We start from the raw sequence: 20217 nt of genomic DNA, 5'->3' as shown, positions 1-20217 counted from the left end.
CCTTATATGATCTTAGATATTAATAGGGCATTATATTTCAGATATCGTCCTGATATGATCTATGCTGTTAAAATGTCGTCCTTATATAAACTTAGCTGTCGATAGGGTATTATAGAGGGGAAGTCGTCCTGATATGATCTAAGCTATCGATAAGACATTATACGGGAGAAGTCATCCTTAAATAATCGTAGCTGTTGATAGGGCAATATACGGAGGAAGTCGTCCTTATGATCTTAGCTGTCGATATGGCATTATACGCGAGAGATCTTCATTATATGATCACATGTGTTGATAGGGCATTATACGGGGGAGGTCATCCTTATATGATCTTAACTGTCGATAGGGCATGATACGGGAGAGGTCGTCCTTATATGATCTTAACTGTCGATAGGGTATGATACGGGGCAGGTCATCCTTATATGATCTTAACTGTCGATAGGGTATGATACGGGGCAGGTCATCCTTATATGATCTTAACTGTCGATAGGGTATGATACGGGAGAGGTCGTCCTTATATGATCTTAGCTGACGATATGGCATTATACGGGAGAGGTCGTCCTTAAATTATCTTAGCTGTTGATAGGGCATTATACGGAGGAAGTCGTCCTTATGATCTTTGCTGTCGATATGGCATTATACGTGAGAGATCTTCCTTATATGATCTCAGATGTTGATAGGGAATTGTATGGGGAGGTCGTCCTTACGATAATTATGATCTTAGCTGTTGATGGGGCATTATACGTGAAAGGTCATTCTTATATGATCTTAGATGGTGATAGGGCATTATACGGGGTAGGTCTTCCTTATATGATCTCAGATGTTGATAGGGAATTGTATGGGGAGGTCGTCCTTACGATAATTATGATCTTAGCTGTTGATGGGGCATTATACGTGAAAGGTCATTCTTATATGATCTTAGATGGTGATAGGGCATTATACGGGGTAGGTCGTCCTTATATGATTTTAACTATCGATAGGGCATTATACGGAAGAGATCATCTTAAAATTAACTTAGCTGTGGATAGGACGTTATACGGGAGAGGTCATCCGTATATGATCATAGCTGTTGATAGGGTATTGTACGTGAGAAATCGTCCTTATATGATCTTAGTTGTCGATGGGTCATTATACGGAAGAGATCATCTCTAAATGAACTTAGCTGTTGATAGGACATTAGACGGGAGAAGTCGTCCTTATATGATCTTAGCTGTTGAAAGGGCATGATACGGGAGAAGTTACAATTTTTAAAATGGTAATGTAAACCAAGACTTATAGAGTATACACGGTCAGTATCTTACAATACAAGTTTTATTTTGGTGCGAGACTTCTCGGCTTTCCCAAGTCTCGCTTTCCGTGCCGAGTACACCAATAAAACTTGTATTGTAAGATACTAACCGTGTATTCTGTTTATCGTGCAAACATTATCACATTCAAATCGAAAGCAAAATCCTAGTTATTTACTATGTTTCGTTCGAAGCGAGATGCTTCTATGATGCAGAGGAAAAGATTCATTCACTTAACCGAATGAGAGTGTACTCCTTTTTACTACTCTGGGACATATGTTAGCGCATTCGCAAACAATGGCAGCAATTCTAATATCACTGAAACAATGAAAATACTCAACAAAATTACCAATCAAAGAATTATTTTACAATACATACCTTTGCCACGAACCAAGAAAATGACGACATCGCCATACACGATTTTCAATATCGTTAAAATGACGTTATTTCGGTGAATGTGACGTCACTTTTAAACGGAACTGAATGACGTTTCGTTCACCGGATGGTTAAAGTTCAGTGTCAAGTCAGTAAATGTTTCGTCAGATGTGGAACAATTTCAGGTGATCGTTTTGACAAATAAAGCATTTCGTATTGACGGACAGAGCACATGTTTATCGGGCGATTGACAGAAAAAGGATATCGTATTGACGGATGAAGCACATGTTTATCCGACAGTAGTTATCCGTCTGTAAGTGCAGTAGTTGCAGGGTAAACATCTGTTAATGGTCAAGTAAGCTTCCACATCTATATATATGATAATATATTTGTGAAATAAATATTATATCATGGTGATAATAATTACTGATAACGTTTGTATCAACACATTCCAGCAGTTAAAATCATTTGGTATGCTTTTCTTATTTACCTTTATGTATTTTTTTTCAGTTTGAGGAGGACATTCTTCAAATTAGTTTGAAATTAGTGTCCAGATATTTTGATGGAGATACTTCGTGGAAAATGGGAAACGTTTGTGATGTTGCTAGGGGCATTTCAGCTATGGTAAAGTTTCAGAAGAGCATGTCTTTGTCAAGCTAAATAATTGATCTTTCTCTGCTAATAATCATTTGACTGCAAATAACTTAACATGCGTATGCCTAAACTCTTAACCCTGATATAGGTCAGTCATTTGTATTATGGATGTGATAAAACTTCGATTCCTATTCACACCATTATGCTTTATCAAGCACCTGTTCACGAGCTTCTATACATATCACTTACATTGTACACAGTAGCCAACTTATTTCTGTAGGGAGGTAATATCGCGTTTACATTTAAACTTTTTCACCACAATTTAATTTCGAGATATACAGTCCATCCCCTTTGAGACCGGCGTCACGTTTGGTCATAAGGTGTTGAACTATCGCCCTGTGGGGAAACTTTCATTTGGATTCTGTTTCCTAGTCCCTTCCAATTCTCTACAATGTTAAGAGGTAGGTTATTGTTGTTCTGATATCATTATAAACATAAGACAGTCTCCCAAAACACGATTGCAGTTCACCCACGCAACATACCACATATTCGACGGCAATGGTTTTACGGCCTGATATAGGTCAGGATAGGACGTAATCTTATCAAGCAATCAACTTTCCTTGTATCGGTATGTATACATCGACTTACCATTGTAGGTAAACGCCAATGATGATCGCGGAATGATAATCGGTCGATGGGATAATAAATATGATGACGGTACTAATCCTTACACCTGGGTTAGCTCACCAAAGATTCTTTGGGCGTATCGAGACCATGGACCTGTGAAATACGGCCAGTGTTGGGTGTTCGCTGCCGTCACTGTTACGGGTAAATTTCAACATCCTTTAAACTTTGCATTCATATCAAATAGTCACGGTTAGAAAACATTCACTGCGAATAGATCTTGACATCAGTTTAAAAATTGAAGAAGCATCTCATTGATGATTTGGTTTGATCATTTATAGATTTATTGTCTGATAACAAAATTATCTATTGTTTTATAGTGTTTATTAATATATCGTGTATAAAAATTTCCAATATTAAAAAAGTTTGTAGAGCCCTTGGGATCCCTTGCAGACCTATCAGCAATTATCTTTCTGCTCATGATGTAGACAGAACCAATCAAGTAGAAAAGATAAAGTTCTCTTACGAGGATGAATTCAGATCCATGTCGGGAGACAGTATATGGTAAATGTAATGATTTTATCATAATTTGAGGAAAATGAGAAGGTCTACGCATATGTATTAGAATATTTTGATAATTTATCATCACGGTTTCAAAGGGAAAATCTTAAACAATATACATACATAAATTTCTCTATGTTTCGAATGTTTGCTTCTTAGCGTTCGGTGATGATTAAGAATGCCAGTTCATGCAGTGCAGCATCAAGACCACACGTGTTATTGTTATAAATATACCCAAAAATACTTTGAAAAGAAAAAATGTAAAATATGTTTGTATATATAAAACAGTTGTCTGGTTATGGTATGTGAACGTAGATCGGGTAGTTACAGTAATTAAGAAATATAGCTGTCTGCAAAATACTTCGTGATAATAATGTTATTAATTTTCATATTATAGAAAAGCAGCATAGATAGTGTTTATACAACAAGCGGTATTTGTGTTTTGTATATTCACCAAAATATATTTCTAAATTGAAAACAGGAACTTCCATGTCTGGAATGAGATCTGGACAAGGAGACGGGACCTTCAAACATCAGAGTTTGATGGATGGCAAATTATAGACGCAACACCACAGGAAGAAAGTGACGGTAAGGCTGTAATGCGAAAACCTCGACTTGTCTGCTTTGTAATTGCATTTCAAATAGTATAACTAGTCGCAAACAGTTGATAAGAACATATATGACAATTATAGTAAAAACAATAGCACAAGTCATTAATGCTCCGCTTAACCAATGTGTCTACTGTAAAAGTATTTATTAAATTGTATTTTGTTAATTTGCATTATACATTTACAGTATGTAGCAAACACGATTAATTCAGATTTTGTGACACTTACTCAATTTTTTTTACTTTTGTATCGCCCGCGACGATAGTTCGCGAAGACGATACTATGGTGTTACTTTTCCGTCGGTGGCATTGGAGGCGGCGGCTGTGTTGTCGTCAGCATTTCACTTTATAGTTTGAAGTTCAGCTCTGTTTCTCAAAACATTTAAGGTAGCTCCAAACTTTTGGGAAAACACATGTCAATTTTTTCTAACAGGTCTTATTTTCTTGCATTTTTCATGAGATTTCAAATCTGTAAAGAAAAAAGGGTGTTCTCGATCCACTTTTTGAGATTTTGAGCTTTGCAGACTTTTGATAGTGATATAGTTGTCTACAAGGGTACTTCTTTGTCTGACATGATATAGTGAGGAGGAAGAGGCTGAGAAAGTCCCGGTTTGTTACTTCACGTCAGTGCGGTGCTTGAAGGTATAGGCTTTCTGATTTGTCTCATGGACGTACCTATGGCATGCTTCTAGGTGTGACACAGGGGATCTTAGAGTCACTTTCTTTTGGCCCAAGTTGAAACGGGATGTATGAGAAAGGTCGATGATGTTAACAACAAACTCCAGGGAGGCGCAAGAAAAGAAAACTCAATGTATGTTTATGTTAATATGACTTAAGGAATTTGTAGATAGAGAAGAGAGCAAGACCTTCAACCTATTGTCTTTGGCCTCGTGTACCATCACAAAGTGAAAGTCAGATGATATTTGTAAATTAGACTTAGGATGGTGGTGTACGTACACATTTGTTGTTTTCAATTATAGATTTTCCAGCTGATACTGAACAAATTGACATCCAATTTGTTATTTCTCTAAAAAGTTTGACATAACACCGAGAAAATTATTCCACCATTGAGGAAAGATAATGTTAGCATTTGATTTTGGCCTTAAACCAATTTGATGTGTTATCTATGCACTACTGTTGTGCAATAGAAAAATTCATAAAAATATGTTTTTGACATAAAATTCATGTAGTTATGAGATAAGGGAGATAATCTGTAATATTAAGGTGAATGTAGTCTCAATTTCGCAATATTTGTATATGATATGCCCAAGGTGATATATTTTTCAAATATCATAAAAAAACATGGGGTCCTCGATCAAATTTTCACAATTTTGTAAGCTTGAAGTTTGTTACTGACAATCCTACCCCCATTTCATCCAGGGCTAAGATGGGTCATATTTGCCTATTTTTTGAAAGTCATGCAACAAAAAAACCATTCCACATCAGTTCATACGTTTCTGTAATATCGCATGTGGTTTATGTCTGTTTATTTTGAAGATTTTCTCAAAATTTTGTGTTTTCATGAAATCCGTAGGCGATTTTTTCAGAATTCCGGAATTTTGGTCCGGACGGGACCCCTCTTATCATTTATAGCGACGAACGTTACATCCGGTGTTTGAAAAGCCATTCCCATTTACGACAGCAACTGCAAAAACCTCAGAGATAGCATCTAATATTCACTTTAATGCTTTTATTTAATGATTTTAAATATTCAATATTGTATATAGACAATTTTCACTTATTGAAAAAATATGCAGGTGGAATGTCGTAGCGTATCGGAAACCATTCTGCACCTCAAAACAACTTCGGGGGCTTCCGGTTTAGCGTCATATGAATTGGCGCGGTTTTCAAAAGTATGGACCTACCTTAAGTCCAATCTTAACCAAACTTAAAACACATCACCTCAACGCACCTATTTGTTGCAGGATTCATTACAGGTCCAGAGGCTGTGAAATTACGTGATGCTAAACTATACTTTTTTTTTTCCTTTTCACTAAAATGTTTTTTTAATATTCTATTATAATTACGTAATAAATCAACAATGCGTACGACGATACTTATAATTACGCGTAATTCTTGTCTGATATTATTATTCATCCATTCGTATTTCAGAAATGTAATTAATATACATGTATAGTAAACTACTTATGTACATATATCATACTGTTTCCTTCGGTGTATGGTGCAAATTTCCATTTTCCTATGCACAATATCCAAAAGGCCCAATGGCCTTTACAGTCACCTGATATTTGTTACAAATTAGTAATGACATTTATTAGACAACTGATGTCTTTTGTTTCCTTTTGACAATAAAATCAAGAAAGAGGAAACAAGTTTTTGTGACCGTAAAATCATTTTTGTAACATAATGTAATCAAGAACATCAAAATACAACAAACTTATCAATTCATCATGGGAGGAATTTTTAAGTTCCAATAATGATTATTATTTCAAAGGACAATAACTTCTTCACTCACAATTAAATCAAGTCAATGTTCATACTAGCCTAAGATATTTTGCTGTTTAGTCTGCATGCAAAATTTTAAGTACGGTGAATATTTCCTCAAATAATCGTGTATTTGTGAATCTACCCTTATATCATAATAAAGTAAGGTAGTGCTAAATTATGTATTTATGGGCGATGGAAAGGGGTTTCCAAGTATATCTGTTCTAATGACAGGCCATTTACGACGGCACCTCCTTTGGTGTAGTGGCATGTTTACATCTGTCAAAGCTTGTTGTGATTTTTTCTCGAAAACCATTTATATTTTTATATGGTTGATATATTCGAAGACACATGTACCAAAAGTCAATCTAAAAAAAAACATCTCAAAGCGCATCTAAAAAAGGACAATCTTACCTCTGTTCTTATCTGGACTTTCGAACTATCGTTTCAAGGGGTACCTAGTTCTGGTGAAGTTACCATACGGTGACAACAGAGGCCGTCATTAAATGGCCAAGTGTTAATAACACGCTTACTTAATCAATCAAACAAGCAAACAAATGAAACGTGTTTAACAAGGGCTTTTTTTACTTATTTTTTTAAGTTTTGCGAGCTTACATTACACTTCCCGACGAATAAAAAAACATCTGATTTGAAATTAACACAAATTACTTTTTATCCTACATTTCGAAGACTTTCAACGTCAAAGTGCGTTGTATATTCCTGCAAGGCCGCCATTTCGTCATCTTCTCGAATCTGGAGGACACGTTACAGTTAATTTTAAGCCCATGAAAGGCGGTTCAAGTTATGTTATACTACTGGCATATGCAAAACATAAGGTGAAGTATGTGATTATAAGATCTCTACATCATGTGCGTTTGTTCGTTTAATTACATAAGGTGAAGTATGTGATTATAAGATCTCTACATCATGTGCGTTTGTTCGTTTAATTAGATAATGTCCAATTAACAGTCATGTTGTATCTTACTGTCGTCACATTTTATTTTCTTATTTTGAGCGCTAAGCAGTAGCAGAAACTACCACTTATACATTTATAAACACTCACACACAATAACTATGTTAAGAATTCCTGGTTTCACTACCCAATGTATCCATTGCTGAATCTAAGTGCCTACTTGTTTTTTCTTCTTCAGGGCTAATGCAGTGCGGACCAAGCCCACAGAAGGCTGTGAAGCAAGGTCTGACCTATATCCCTTCAGATACCGCCTTTGTCTTCACGGAGGTAAACGCGGATATTGCGTGTTTTGAACAGACCGGCGTGAACGATGTACGAAGAGTTAAGACAGTAGAGAATGGGTAGGCAAAATACTATGCTCGTGATTTGTATTCCTTTGTATATTCATATCTAATTTTGTAAACAATATTTCGTAAAAGCGTGTTCCTGATAATTGTGGTGTATATTCATTTTGATAGATTGTTGTATATTGAATAGTGAAAGGCATGTGAGCCGCTGGTAAATATTATTATAACATTGGCTTTGTAATTTTACTTTAGTTTAAGTAAAATCATATCAATTGTCGCAATTTTTCAACTTGGCTGGTTTAATTGAAAACAGGTTGACATTGTATTACATAATTATTATAAGTAATTAGTAGTTAACGCACGATGAAAGCCATCCTTCATATAGTCTAAGCAACCGACAGATCCATCCGATTTGCATACCTGCAATGTATATGTAGTGCAAACTCTATTTTAGCTCTTATTCGAAGCATATCTGTTGATATTTATGCATTTAGAGAAAATAAAATCATAATCGCCTGTTTATTTGTTGCTACGGGTTGATTCATCATCAATAATTTTACGAAATGTTTTTTTTTCACCACTAGCAAGGTCGCAGACATATTTGACATTATGATTTAAGTTTAGTTACAGAGAATTTTCATGTTTAGTTGTACTATACATATGAATTAAGTACACATAATGAGCTTTGTATCACTTATACAAAAGGCTTCCATCAAAATATTTATCGTTCTACGAAAGCTCTTTTTCTTACATTTTTCATTCGTATTCACTTTTGCAGAGTTGGTAAGAATATGAGTACCAAAAAACCAGATGGGCTACCACTGAAGAAGGGAGGATACGAGCAGATGTTACAAAGACTGGAAATAACTTCTCTCTACAAACATCGGGAACGTGAGTTTTTATTCGAAGTTTATTTATATTTAGATTAGCGTCATATTAACAGCCAGGGTCGTCATTTAAGGACTTGCTTTATAGGTACAGCGTTAGATTGGCTCATATTGCATGATCGTAAAAGGCTACACAATTTAGGATCCTAGCTATAAATAGGACGTTAAAATAATCAAACAAAGAAACAAACCTATATCCTTTCTCTTCTTCCTAATTGACCTTTTTCTTCCTGAAGTCTCATTTGACACCGGTTCAATTGTCCTTCAGATGAGCGCACGCCTATGAGCGGAAGGATTCTGTCCCCTGGACGAGACACACTATATTTCATAAAGATGGTAGTTGTTTCTCCTGCATAGCACTCAGCAAAAGGGGTTGTGACGTCTGGTTTCTACCTTCGTTGGTATGCGAGATAGCACTATAAAAAAACGGCTGTTTTACTGTTAATGTTAGTTAATGATCCTGGGGCTTTGAAGCGATTTAATATAAATCACAAACGATCGAAATATTTAAGGACTATCCTTGATGTGACTATGTGTTGCGGTGTATTGTACGATGGCCCATATCAGCCGACATTGCAACTGCTTTACTAAACTGTAGTTGTACACACATTTGTGGTGATTGTCATAGCAACTGCTTTAGTAAAAAGCACTTGCCAATGTGTGTTGTCATTTTACTCGTTTGGCAACTGCTTTACTAAAGCAACTGTTTTGTCATCCTTACGCGTTGCCTATATCAGCCGTATTGGCGAGTGTCTGGCTTTTGAGACAATTAACATTCCACACTGATATCAAGCCGAGTTTGACGCCGTACAGGTGTGCTGATTAAATGACCTTTGAAACCAAAATGATATTTTACGATACTTTACCAAGACATATGTGATTACAATTATATACAAATAACATAGCCATAGTTGGTAACAAGTTATTGTACGGTAAGTAATGTTAAATAACTTTTAGAGCCTGATGGGGAGAGGTTACAGCCCTAGGAGGGGGACAACCAAATGATAGCTAGATTATCTCCCCCTAGTTTGAAACTTAAATAAGACATGTAGTAGGGACAAAAAGAATCGAGCCAAAATTCAGTTTATTTCCCCAATATACTTGGGACTAGTACTCAGTCTAGGAGGGAAGCTAATTCAATGCAGGCATTCAACTCACCTAAATCTCTCATTATATGGCCCTATCTATGGAAAACCCAAATTTGTATATAATACCTGATATTATTAAAGATCAATAAACATGAGTATTCAATTTTATTTAACATATGTTGAGTTACTTCAATGAAAGCCTATTTTCATTCAAACGTCAACATTTGCCACAGATTGTGTCACCTACCGATGATTCTACCAAGAAATGTGTCGTAGAATATCGTTTTGGTTTCAAAGGTCATTTAATCAGTACACGTATACAGCGTCAAACTGATTTTACTAAAGCAGTTCCCATGACAATCACCACAAATGTGTGTACAACTACAGTGTAGTAAAGCAGTTGCCATTTCGGCTGATATGGGCCATCGTAATATTGAGGGTTTTTTAGGTAAAACCCCTATTCATGAGGTTACCATATAAACCTGCATGAGTCAAACATTAGGCTATTCCTACGGTTTATCAACACTATACGCCCGAAAACAAATCGAATGGACCTCACCGGAGGCCCTTCAGGTACTCACGCATGCGCATCAGTATTCTTCCTAAGCCATATGCTTATGCCCTGCAAGTAGGGCGTTAGAATTGTACCTACTGCCCCTTTTGCATGATCGTAAAAGGCGACTAAATTTATAATCTTAACTTTTCTCTTCTTCCTAACTGACTTTAATCTTTCCTAATGCCTCCCTTGGCACTACCTCACCTTTGGCCTTGAGTTGAGCGTTCGCCCCTGTGAGGAAGGCTCTGGGTTCTGTTCCCTGTTCGAGACACACCAAAGTCTATAAAAGTGGTAGTTTCTGTTCCTGCTAAGCGCTCAACATAACGTTAGTGGGACGACCGGTTCGCCCATTGTAGCCAAATAAAGGTGGTGGGTAGAATCAGACACTAGCTAACCCAGTAAACAAGAAAAACATAATTACCAGTTATGAACGAGCGGATCTTATGCTCTCCGACGACTTCAAGATCGCAGCCCCATTCCAAACAGCTTCATGTAGAACGACGTAAAGGCTGTCTCCTGTGCCAGAAATGGGATTTTTAGCAAAAAGTACGCAATAGGTGGCTAATCTATGAGCCAGCTGTATGTGCCTCTTTTCTGGTGACTTGTTACAAAATCTCAGAACTGAAACGATCTAACGAGCGATAGAATCATTTGATGCCTCTATGTGATTACCACATTGGTATGTAAAGAGAAGACCTGTCTTATCGCCTCTTATAGACTTTAACCTATTGACATAAAGTCTCGATGCCCGATATGGACACAACTTAAGATATGCCTCCTGTGTCGAATAAGTTGTAGACTTTTGAAGGAAAAATGCCTCCAATGGTTTCCCAAGACGTTTATTCTTAGCCAAAAACTGTATGTTAGGCAGTAAACGAACACCTCCTTGCTCCCAGCGGATATGATCTCTTTCCACTGATAACGCATGCAACTCGCTAGCTCTATCCCTTTCCCTGGAAAGGTTACTGCTGAGTGTCTTTGGGTCTCTTTTCCCGTTGCCTATTGAATCCCTGTTGATGCTGTGAACGGGTACCCTGACTTGACTGACGCTGTCTAGGCTCCGACTGTTTGCTCCACTCCTAGACTTCTTATCCTCTCTTTGACGCTCGCCATACATCAGAGCACTCTGTGTCTCCTTAGCGTCGCGTATGTTCTCTGTGGCCAACACATAAAACACTTCTCTGCATATAACTCTGCGTTGGTGGTAGTAAGAGACAAAAGACGGCTTTCCGTCGCCTTTTTGACAAAATGTACGTTATTCAGATAAAGGTTACGGCGACCCCGAGTCAAGTTCACCATCATGATGCGAGATGTAACATCAAAACTTGTTCATGTATGATACAAAACTTGTTCATGTATGATACAATTATGGTTGCGAATGAGATGGGCCGCAGGCTTCAGAATCATTACGTGTTAAGTCTTTATTCACTTCCCTCAAGAGTTTAGACTTGAGGCACACCTGACTGGGAGAACAAACTAATCCTTCTCCAATATTAGAATCAAAGCGAGAAGTATTCCCGAACTTTTCAAAATCTGTATCCGTAATCAGAAAAAAAAGCTTTGTCATAACGGTTTCTGAATGCACTCACCTTGTCATACTTAGTACCCTGACGGTCAATATTCTGCACAATGTCACTAATTTTACCTCTAATGGCAACTTATATTTGTGACTTTCTGTTTTCTGATCCTCCACACATGTGTGAGGGCAAATAGGATGTACCCTCGGGAGTGTCCCCTTCCCTTTCCTGAGGTGGGATATCAGCTCAAAACAAACATTTTGTATAAGCACATGCCGCTTTATTAGGTCCAAATTCCTGAAACACCTTACCTATATTTATAGAGGAGGCTCCACTTAACGACACGTGAGATATGCTATCATTGTCTCTTACAGGCCTGTCCTGGACAGACTCTCTGTCATTAAATCCTGACCCTATCGCCATGGATACAGATTCCATATCATCGTCCTCACTCTCCTGACGTTCACATAAAGGTTTATCAAACCGACCTTCTCTGCTCCGTGATTTATTACTATTATCTACTGAAAACTGATCGTTATCATTCTCCTTTTGCCGTAAAGGGAAGGTCTATGATCTTTAAAATCTGTCACACCTCAATCGCCCCACGTGTTGCCTCATCCGGCGAGACACTTACCGTTGATAACGGCGATTCCCGCTCCGTAAGACTTGCACTGGGGGCTCATTAGTAGGCTCTATACCCTCGTTTGAGGGCTCATCCCACCCTAGGTCCTCGTAATACCTTTTGTAGGCCGGCCGCAACTACCCGATTTCTCGGTCAGCTTGTCATGGTTTAAATCTGTCCATCTTATCTTCTCTAAAAATCGTAGCGAAATTTTGTGATTCCGTTGAGGTACATTTGATTTGTTTTCGAGCGTATAGTGTTGTTAAACCGGATGAATAGCCTAATGTTTGACTCCCGCATGTACGTATGGGGACTGAAGGTAACTGATGTGTGTATGTGAAGGCAGCGGTATACTTGTATTGTGTCTCCTTGTAATAGTGGAACTCTTCATATTGTCATTGTGCTAGATCACAGACGCATGCCTTTGACGACACTGCACAAGAACACCCACCCGGTTACATTATACTGACAACGGTCGAATCAGTCACCCCATTCCCTTATTCCGGGCGCTAAGTAAAAGCCAGACAAAATCGTAAGCCTCACTCACTGGAATGAACGTTCAGCCCGATTCTAAAAGTAAGGGAGACGTTAAAGAAAAATGACAGTACGAAGAAGAGAACAAAAGCCTTTTACGATCATGCACTAGGAACAGCATGAACACTTATAACACCTACATGAAAGGCCTGTTTGCTGATAAATTGGTCACTCAACCTAACCTGTTTACATAGGCACTGCAGACGAGAGAATTGCTGTAGCGAGAGCAATGCGACATGCTGGCAATACAATTGAAGACGACATTGATCCTGAGGTATGGCAATATACTATCCTAATATAGTATCAATGCGAAAAAATTTGAATCATTGTACCCTTAAGCATACATAAAAAACATTTTATCAACGCAAAGTATAACATTTTCTTTTAAATGCATGTTTAAATGGACGTGGATACGAGATAGACAAATATACAAATAAATAGGTGACGTTGTAATAGTTGTTTTGCCTTAAACATGGATTATTCTCGTAACGAATTTTAGTTGTCCAATTGAATAAAGTTACTCTAATATTTCACATGTGGCATCTGAGCAACATATTTTAATGATTTGTATTAAAGTCATGTTTTGCGCCATTTTGAGATTATTCTAGATGAGATTAAAATTGGTCTGTGGCTAATACAACATTAATAAACAAACATTTTTAATTTAAAATTCAAATTGGGTATGTGGCAACCTAATCTGAAATTGTATCCATTTTTTATAGGAAGTAAATATCAAGATTCAAACAAAAAAAGCAGAAAACGAAATGTATCTTGGCGAAGATATTGAGTTTTCTGTAATTGTAAAAAACGTCAGCGACGATACAGACTCGGAAATGGAAATCTCCAGGGTAGCTATAACTCTGAGTAGTACTGACTACACAGGTCACAACCAAAAACGGATAACAAAAGAAGAGATCAAACATGTGTCTCTGACCCCAGGAGAAGGTAAACAAAATGGCGTGTCGTTATGGTCACACAATGTTAAAATTGTCTCTGATCCCAAGAGTAGGTATTAAAATGGGGTGGCGTTATGGTTACACAATGTTTAAATTGTCTCTGACCCTAAGGGAAGGTAACAAAATGGCGTGTCGTTATGGTTACACAATGTTAAAACTATCTGTGACCCCAAGGGAAGGTAACAAAATGGAATGTCGTTATGGTTACACAATGTTAAAACTGTCTCTGACCTCAGGTGAAGGTTACAAAATAGAATGTCGTTATGGTCACACAATGTTCAAATTGTCTCTGACCCTAGGGGAAGGTAACAAAATGGGGTATCGTTATGGTTACACAATGTTTAAATTGTCTCTGACCCCAAGGAAAGTTAACAAAATAGAGCGACGTTATGGTTACACAATGTTAAAACTATCTGTGACCCCAAGGGAAGGTAACAAAAGGGAATATCGTTATGGTTACAAGATGTTAAAATTATCTCTGATCCAATGGGAAGGTTACAAAATTGAATGTCGTTATGGTAACACAATGTTATACTTGTCTCTGACCCCAGGGAGAGGTGACAAAATGGAATGTCTTTATGGTTACACAATGTTAAAATTGTCTCTGACCTCAGGGGAAGGTAACAAATTCGAATGTCCTTATGGTTACACAATGTTAAAACTGTCTCTGACCTCAGGTGAAGGTTGCAAAATAGAATGTCGTTATGGTTACACAATGTTAAAATTGTCTCTGACCCCAAGGTAACAAAATTTGGTGTCGTTATGGTTATATAATGTTAAAATTGTCTCTGACCCCAGGTGAAGGTACCAAAATGAAGTGTCGTTATAGTTACACAATGTTAATATTGTCTCTGAACCCAGGGGAAGGTAACAAAATAGAATATCGTTATGGTTACGCAATGTTAAAATTGTCTCTGACCCAAGGGGAAGGTAACAAAATGGAACACCGTTATGGTTACACCATGTTAAAACTGTCTCTGATCCCAGGAGAAGGTAACAAAATGGAAAGTCGTTATGGTTACATAATGTTAAAATTGTCTCTGACCCAAGGGGAAGGTAACAAAATGGGGTATCGTTATGGTTACACAATGTTTAAATTGTCTCTGATCCCAAGGGAAGGTAACAAAATGGAGTGTCGCCATAGTTACACAATGTTAAAATGATCTGTGACCCCAAGGGAAGGTAACAAAAGAGAATTTCGTTATGGTTACAAGATGTTTAAATTTTCTCTGATGCAAGGGGGAGGTAACACAATGGAATGTCGTTATGATTACACAATGTTAAAATTGTCTCTGACCTCAGGGGAAGGTAACAAAATGGAATGTCGTTATGGTTACACAATGTTAGAATTGTCTCTGACCTCAGAGGAAGGTAACAAACTGGAATGTCGTTATGGTTACACAATGTTAAAATTGTCTCTGACCCTAGGGGAAGGTAACAAAATGGAATGTCGTCATGGTTACACAATGTTAAAATTGTCTCTGACCCTAGGGGAAGGTTACACAATGTTAAAACTGTCTCTAACCTCAGGTGAAGGTTACAAAATAGAATGTCGTTATGGTCACACAATGTTCAAATTGTCTCTGACCCTAGGGGAAGGTAACAAAATGGGGTATCGTTATGGTTACACAATGTTTAAATTGTCTCTGACCCCAAGGAAAGTTAACAAAATAGAGCGACGTTATGGTTACACAATGTTAAAACTATCTGTGACCCCAAGGGAAGGTAACAAAAGGGAATATCGTTATGGTTACAAGATGTTAAAATTATCTCTGATCCAATGGGAAGGTTACAAAATTGAATGTCGTTATGGTAACACAATGTTATACTTGTCTCTGACCCCAGGGAGAGGTGACAAAATGGAATGTCTTTATGGTTACACAATGTTAAAATTGTCTCTGACCTCAGGGGAAGGTAACAAATTCGAATGTCCTTATGGTTACACAATGTTAAAACTGTCTCTGACCTCAGGTGAAGGTAACAAACTGGAATGTCGTTATGGTTACACAATGTTAAAATTGTCTCAGACCCTAGGGGAAGGTAACAAAATGGAATGTCGTTATGGTTACACAATGTTAAAATTGTCTCTGACCCTAGGGGAAGGTAACAAAATGGAATGTCGTTATGGTTACACAATGTTAAAACTGTCTCTGACCTCAGGTGAAGGTTACAAAATAGAATGTCGTTATGGTCACACAATGTTAAAATTGTCTCTGACCCTAGGGGAAGGTAACAAAATGGAATGTCGTTATGGTTACACAATGTTAAATTGTCTCTGGCCCAAAGGTAACAAAATGGAATGTCGTTATGGTTACACCAATTTAAAATTGTCTCTGGCCCCATGAGAAGGTAACAAAATGGAATGTCGTTATGGTTACACAATGTTAAAATTGTCTCTGACCCCAGGGGAAGGTTACAACAACATGGAGTGTCGTTATGGTTACACAGCATTCATGAATTTTAATTTATAAATTATTTGGAATGTTGCCAAGGTTGTCAGATGGCCGTCAAGGCCCTTGGGCCTCTTGATTAAGAAAATAACATTTCTTGCGTTTGGTAATAAATACGAAATCTACGACAGTTTATATTCAAATAATCCTTGATAAATATGCATTTATCATCATTGCTATTAGTTTTCGTAATGGAATTGGGAAATTTTAAAATCCTTATTTTAGAGAGATCCTTCGACATTTTGGTTCCCTGGACGACATACAAAGGTTACAGGCAAGATTCAAATGACTACAGCATCACCGCCGTAGCTACAGCTGCAAAATCTGGGAAATCCAACATTGAAAATAAAATCATCACTCTCCGAAATGCAGACGTACTGGAAGTTCATGTAAGTCAGGATAACTCGTTGATTTATATTAAAACCTACTCATTCTTATGGTATTGATGTCATATCAATTTTATATTCGAATTCTCCCTTTTTAAAATGCCGTATAATATAAAATACATCAGTTATAGTCAATTATTTCATTGTATAGCGGAAACTTTTAACCGAATTACATTACAATGTAAATGTTTATGTTTTAAACATAACATTCTAAAGTTATTCTTATTTTGTATTTCGATTATATAAAGTTTGGTATTACTGTGTATGTGTAGATAACTTGACCGTTGATCTACACCATCATTTTTTATGTTAATTCATTGATAATTCTGATCACATTCAAGTATTTTAACTGCATTTTGAGCTTAAACCTCCCTTTTCCCGTTTGTCAAATCCAAAATCTGAAATGAAAATACTGTAGCTATAATAAATTCTGCAACATAATTGTTTATACGCTTTGAGATTATTTTTGAACATCATTATCAATTTTCTTTTTACAGTCTATTGACAATTGTATTGTTGGGCAGGATGTTGAGGTGAAAGTTTCGCTAACTAATGTCATCCCAATGACACTGACGAAATGTGTCCTGAAGTTTGAAACTGAGTGTTTCCATGACTACGATGATATAGCTCTAGGGTGAGTGACTTCAAAACCTGGACACCATTTTGGTTTTACGTCAAACATAATATAGCCTTGTTTACGATAGTAAATCTGGAAAAGATAGCAGAATAGCTTACAGTTCATATATATATATATATATATATATATATATATACATGTACATAAGTATAGTACTCTTTTCTTCACATTGCAGGACACTTGAACATGGCGATTCGTTTACGAAAACAATATCAATGCGGGCCATTCGAGCTGGAAGAGGTCAGATTATTGTTGTCCTGGACACCTTGGAGCTTGCCAATATCAAGGGCTTTGTCGATATCAATGTTTCCGAGTAGAAATGCTCTATTGCTTTTACGATGAGCTGGCATAAAGCTGTACTATATATGCTTAGTATTTCGCTAATTTTGCGATTTGTTCAGAAAATCAATAACTTTCAGCAAAAAAAAGGGTGCGAGATGTCTACCCTTCTGTCTGAATTCTGTCCCTGAAATTCCTCACCACCTCACAATTCTGTAAATCTGCTTCCTTGAGATGGACAGCATATCTTGGTGACATTTCATGGTGCTAGAAAGTCATCAAAATTTGACATCATCGATGGTGTTATCATTTTAATTATGACGTCATCTCACATAATGACAATATAATCTGTACATTTGTACGCAATTAAGTTAAATGTGGATTCTGCTGCTTTCCAAATCATTTTGAATTAAAAACAAAAAGTTTAGTATTACAAAATTTATTACCCGTCAATGTCGGGACATGTTTTTTGGGACACCCTGTATATGTAAACCTGTATAATTTTATAGTATTTTTTCAACAATGGTATAAATGGTAATATGTTTAAATCTAGTGGAATAATGTATCATCATTCATGAGGACATTTTATTACTGTTACAAGCTGTGTGTCATATCTACTTCATTACTTTCAAAATAATAATTTAGTTTTAATAATTCATTTCAGATGTATCAATTTAATTTATAACTATTTTATAGTCATGTTTTGTATGAGTGTTTGACAGATATTTGAGGTTTAAGATAAATATTCTCTGTACTAACAGGATTGTTTATGATTTAAGTCATCGTTGTGTTCAAGAAATGTTACAGACAATACACTATCATAACACACTGCAGATAGAGCATTTAATTGTACCTACTGTCCCTACTGTATGATAGTAAAAGGCGACTTAACTTGGTATCTTAGTCTTTTTCTTTTTCCTAACCGACTTTGCCTTTCCTTGACATCGCCTCATTTTTGAGGCCGCATTTTCCTACACCGCAGCCTCCAAAAACATGCACCTCGCACTTTACACAAACAAGACACTACATACACAGGAGGCTGTCCTTAAGTGAGTGTTCTATTGTTTTAGTGTTCAAGGAATTTTATAATGGAATATGAATTAAAACCTTACTATTTTGGTTATGCTTAACAAAATGAAGAAAAACGTTTGAAAGGTTAAGAGCTATTAATAAGGACTTTATTTGCGAAATTAATCAAATATACTTGATACACAACCAATCACATTACTGTTCTTTGCATATTTTGTGGCCTAATAAAGTAAATTACTGAACGAAAATCGTTTGAATTGAATCGTATCGTATATATAAATATGATAGGCAAATCATATGTACATCAATGTGTACTTTTGAGACATAAATTCGGACAATAACAACAATGAAGTTGTTTCACAAACTCTTATATTACTTTACAATAGCTTAAACAGTGATATTAATATTCGTCTTGGAAACGATAAGACTATATTATATTACCTGCCTACAACCTAAATAACGAGTTTTGATACTTCAAAACTAATAAGCGTTTTAAATGAGGTCGATGAGAATCAAATTTTCGTTTCTGTATTGAAAATCATTCAGTTGGAGTTATCTCCCTTTACTCACATAGCTTCATATGATCTTCTGGTACTAATATGGACTCATATAGAACCCATCAAGCGAATTCAGAAATATTAATACATTTTTCAGCACGACAAACACATACATTTTATCTCCCCGGAGTACCAATAATTAATTTGGTAACCATAAAATATTACAACATGTTTTAATGAGGTGGGTTTGATATGTACATTGTGATTTTACATATCGCTACTTTAAGTAAAAGCACTAGAAAATCTTTATTTAAAATAATGGGATTTTTTCTTATCTAATAATTACGCATAAGGCATTCGAAATATGTTAGGTGGCAATGCATTTTGAACACATTCAAATATAATCATTAATTTACCCCTGCATGAATGCTTTACTGGAAATTATAATAATAATTGATATTCACAACGTTTTGGTTCAGCAAATGGCCTGAACCACAGACGGTATATATTTTTAAGAGTATACCGTGAGCAAGGTATTACAGAATTTCTTCTCATGCAAAACGTTCCTGGGGAAGTATTTCTCAGAAATGCTGCTTTAATACTAAAATCACTTTGTCCTACCACAAGCACATCACAAACTGGATTATGTAACAACAAAAAATCAAACAACATATTTTGGAACCCTTCACAATCGCAATTGGAATCGTCTATATGGCAAATCTTATGGTTATTATACACAAAGATGTTGAATATATTCTTTGCCTTTATTTTAACGGAGAGCGAGTCGGTCATTATATGGATAAGATAACCTTTTTGATCATATTCCTTCAAAAAGTTCAATATATTTGAAATCGCATTTTCGTTTGTTCCTAGTCTGTCATTTGGCATTAAAGGAATTTTACCAATTCTGATATGTACACAAGCGGAATTGCCTGAAAACGTTTCTCTTGTTAAACGTAAGATTGTGTCTTTTAAATATTCTGATTGTTGGAAAAGGAACACTGATATAGTTTTTTGTATGTCTGCTTTA

General features: G+C 36.4%; 1 protein-coding gene across 2 annotated transcripts in view; it reads left to right on the top strand.

The window, feature by feature from the left end:
• LOC138315844 (protein-glutamine gamma-glutamyltransferase K-like) overlaps positions 1-18557 on the top strand; it is a 46878-nt gene extending 28321 nt beyond the window's left edge. The window contains exons 7-17 of one of the 2 annotated variants that reach the window (XM_069257142.1): positions 2169-2282; positions 2909-3080; positions 3302-3440; positions 3919-4025; positions 7641-7803; positions 8528-8640; positions 13148-13227; positions 13676-13898; positions 16585-16748; positions 17243-17379; positions 17558-18557. In XM_069257142.1, coding sequence (XP_069113243.1) covers positions 2169-2282; positions 2909-3080; positions 3302-3440; positions 3919-4025; positions 7641-7803; positions 8528-8640; positions 13148-13227; positions 13676-13898; positions 16585-16748; positions 17243-17379; positions 17558-17699 — 1554 coding nt within the window. In that variant the 3' untranslated portion in view covers positions 17700-18557. The remainder of the gene's footprint in view (positions 1-2168; positions 2283-2908; positions 3081-3301; positions 3441-3918; positions 4026-7640; positions 7804-8527; positions 8641-13147; positions 13228-13675; positions 13899-16584; positions 16749-17242; positions 17380-17557) is intronic. The other variant, XM_069257143.1, reaches the window with a different exon arrangement.
• Positions 18558-20217: the final 1660 nt, after the last annotated feature.

The sequence above is a fragment of the Argopecten irradians genome, chromosome 2 (assembly GCF_041381155.1).
Source record: "Argopecten irradians isolate NY chromosome 2, Ai_NY, whole genome shotgun sequence".
Taxonomy (NCBI): domain Eukaryota; kingdom Metazoa; phylum Mollusca; class Bivalvia; order Pectinida; family Pectinidae; genus Argopecten; species Argopecten irradians.
The sequence above is the reverse complement of the archived record's forward strand: the minus strand, read 5'-3'. Positions and strand labels throughout refer to the sequence as shown.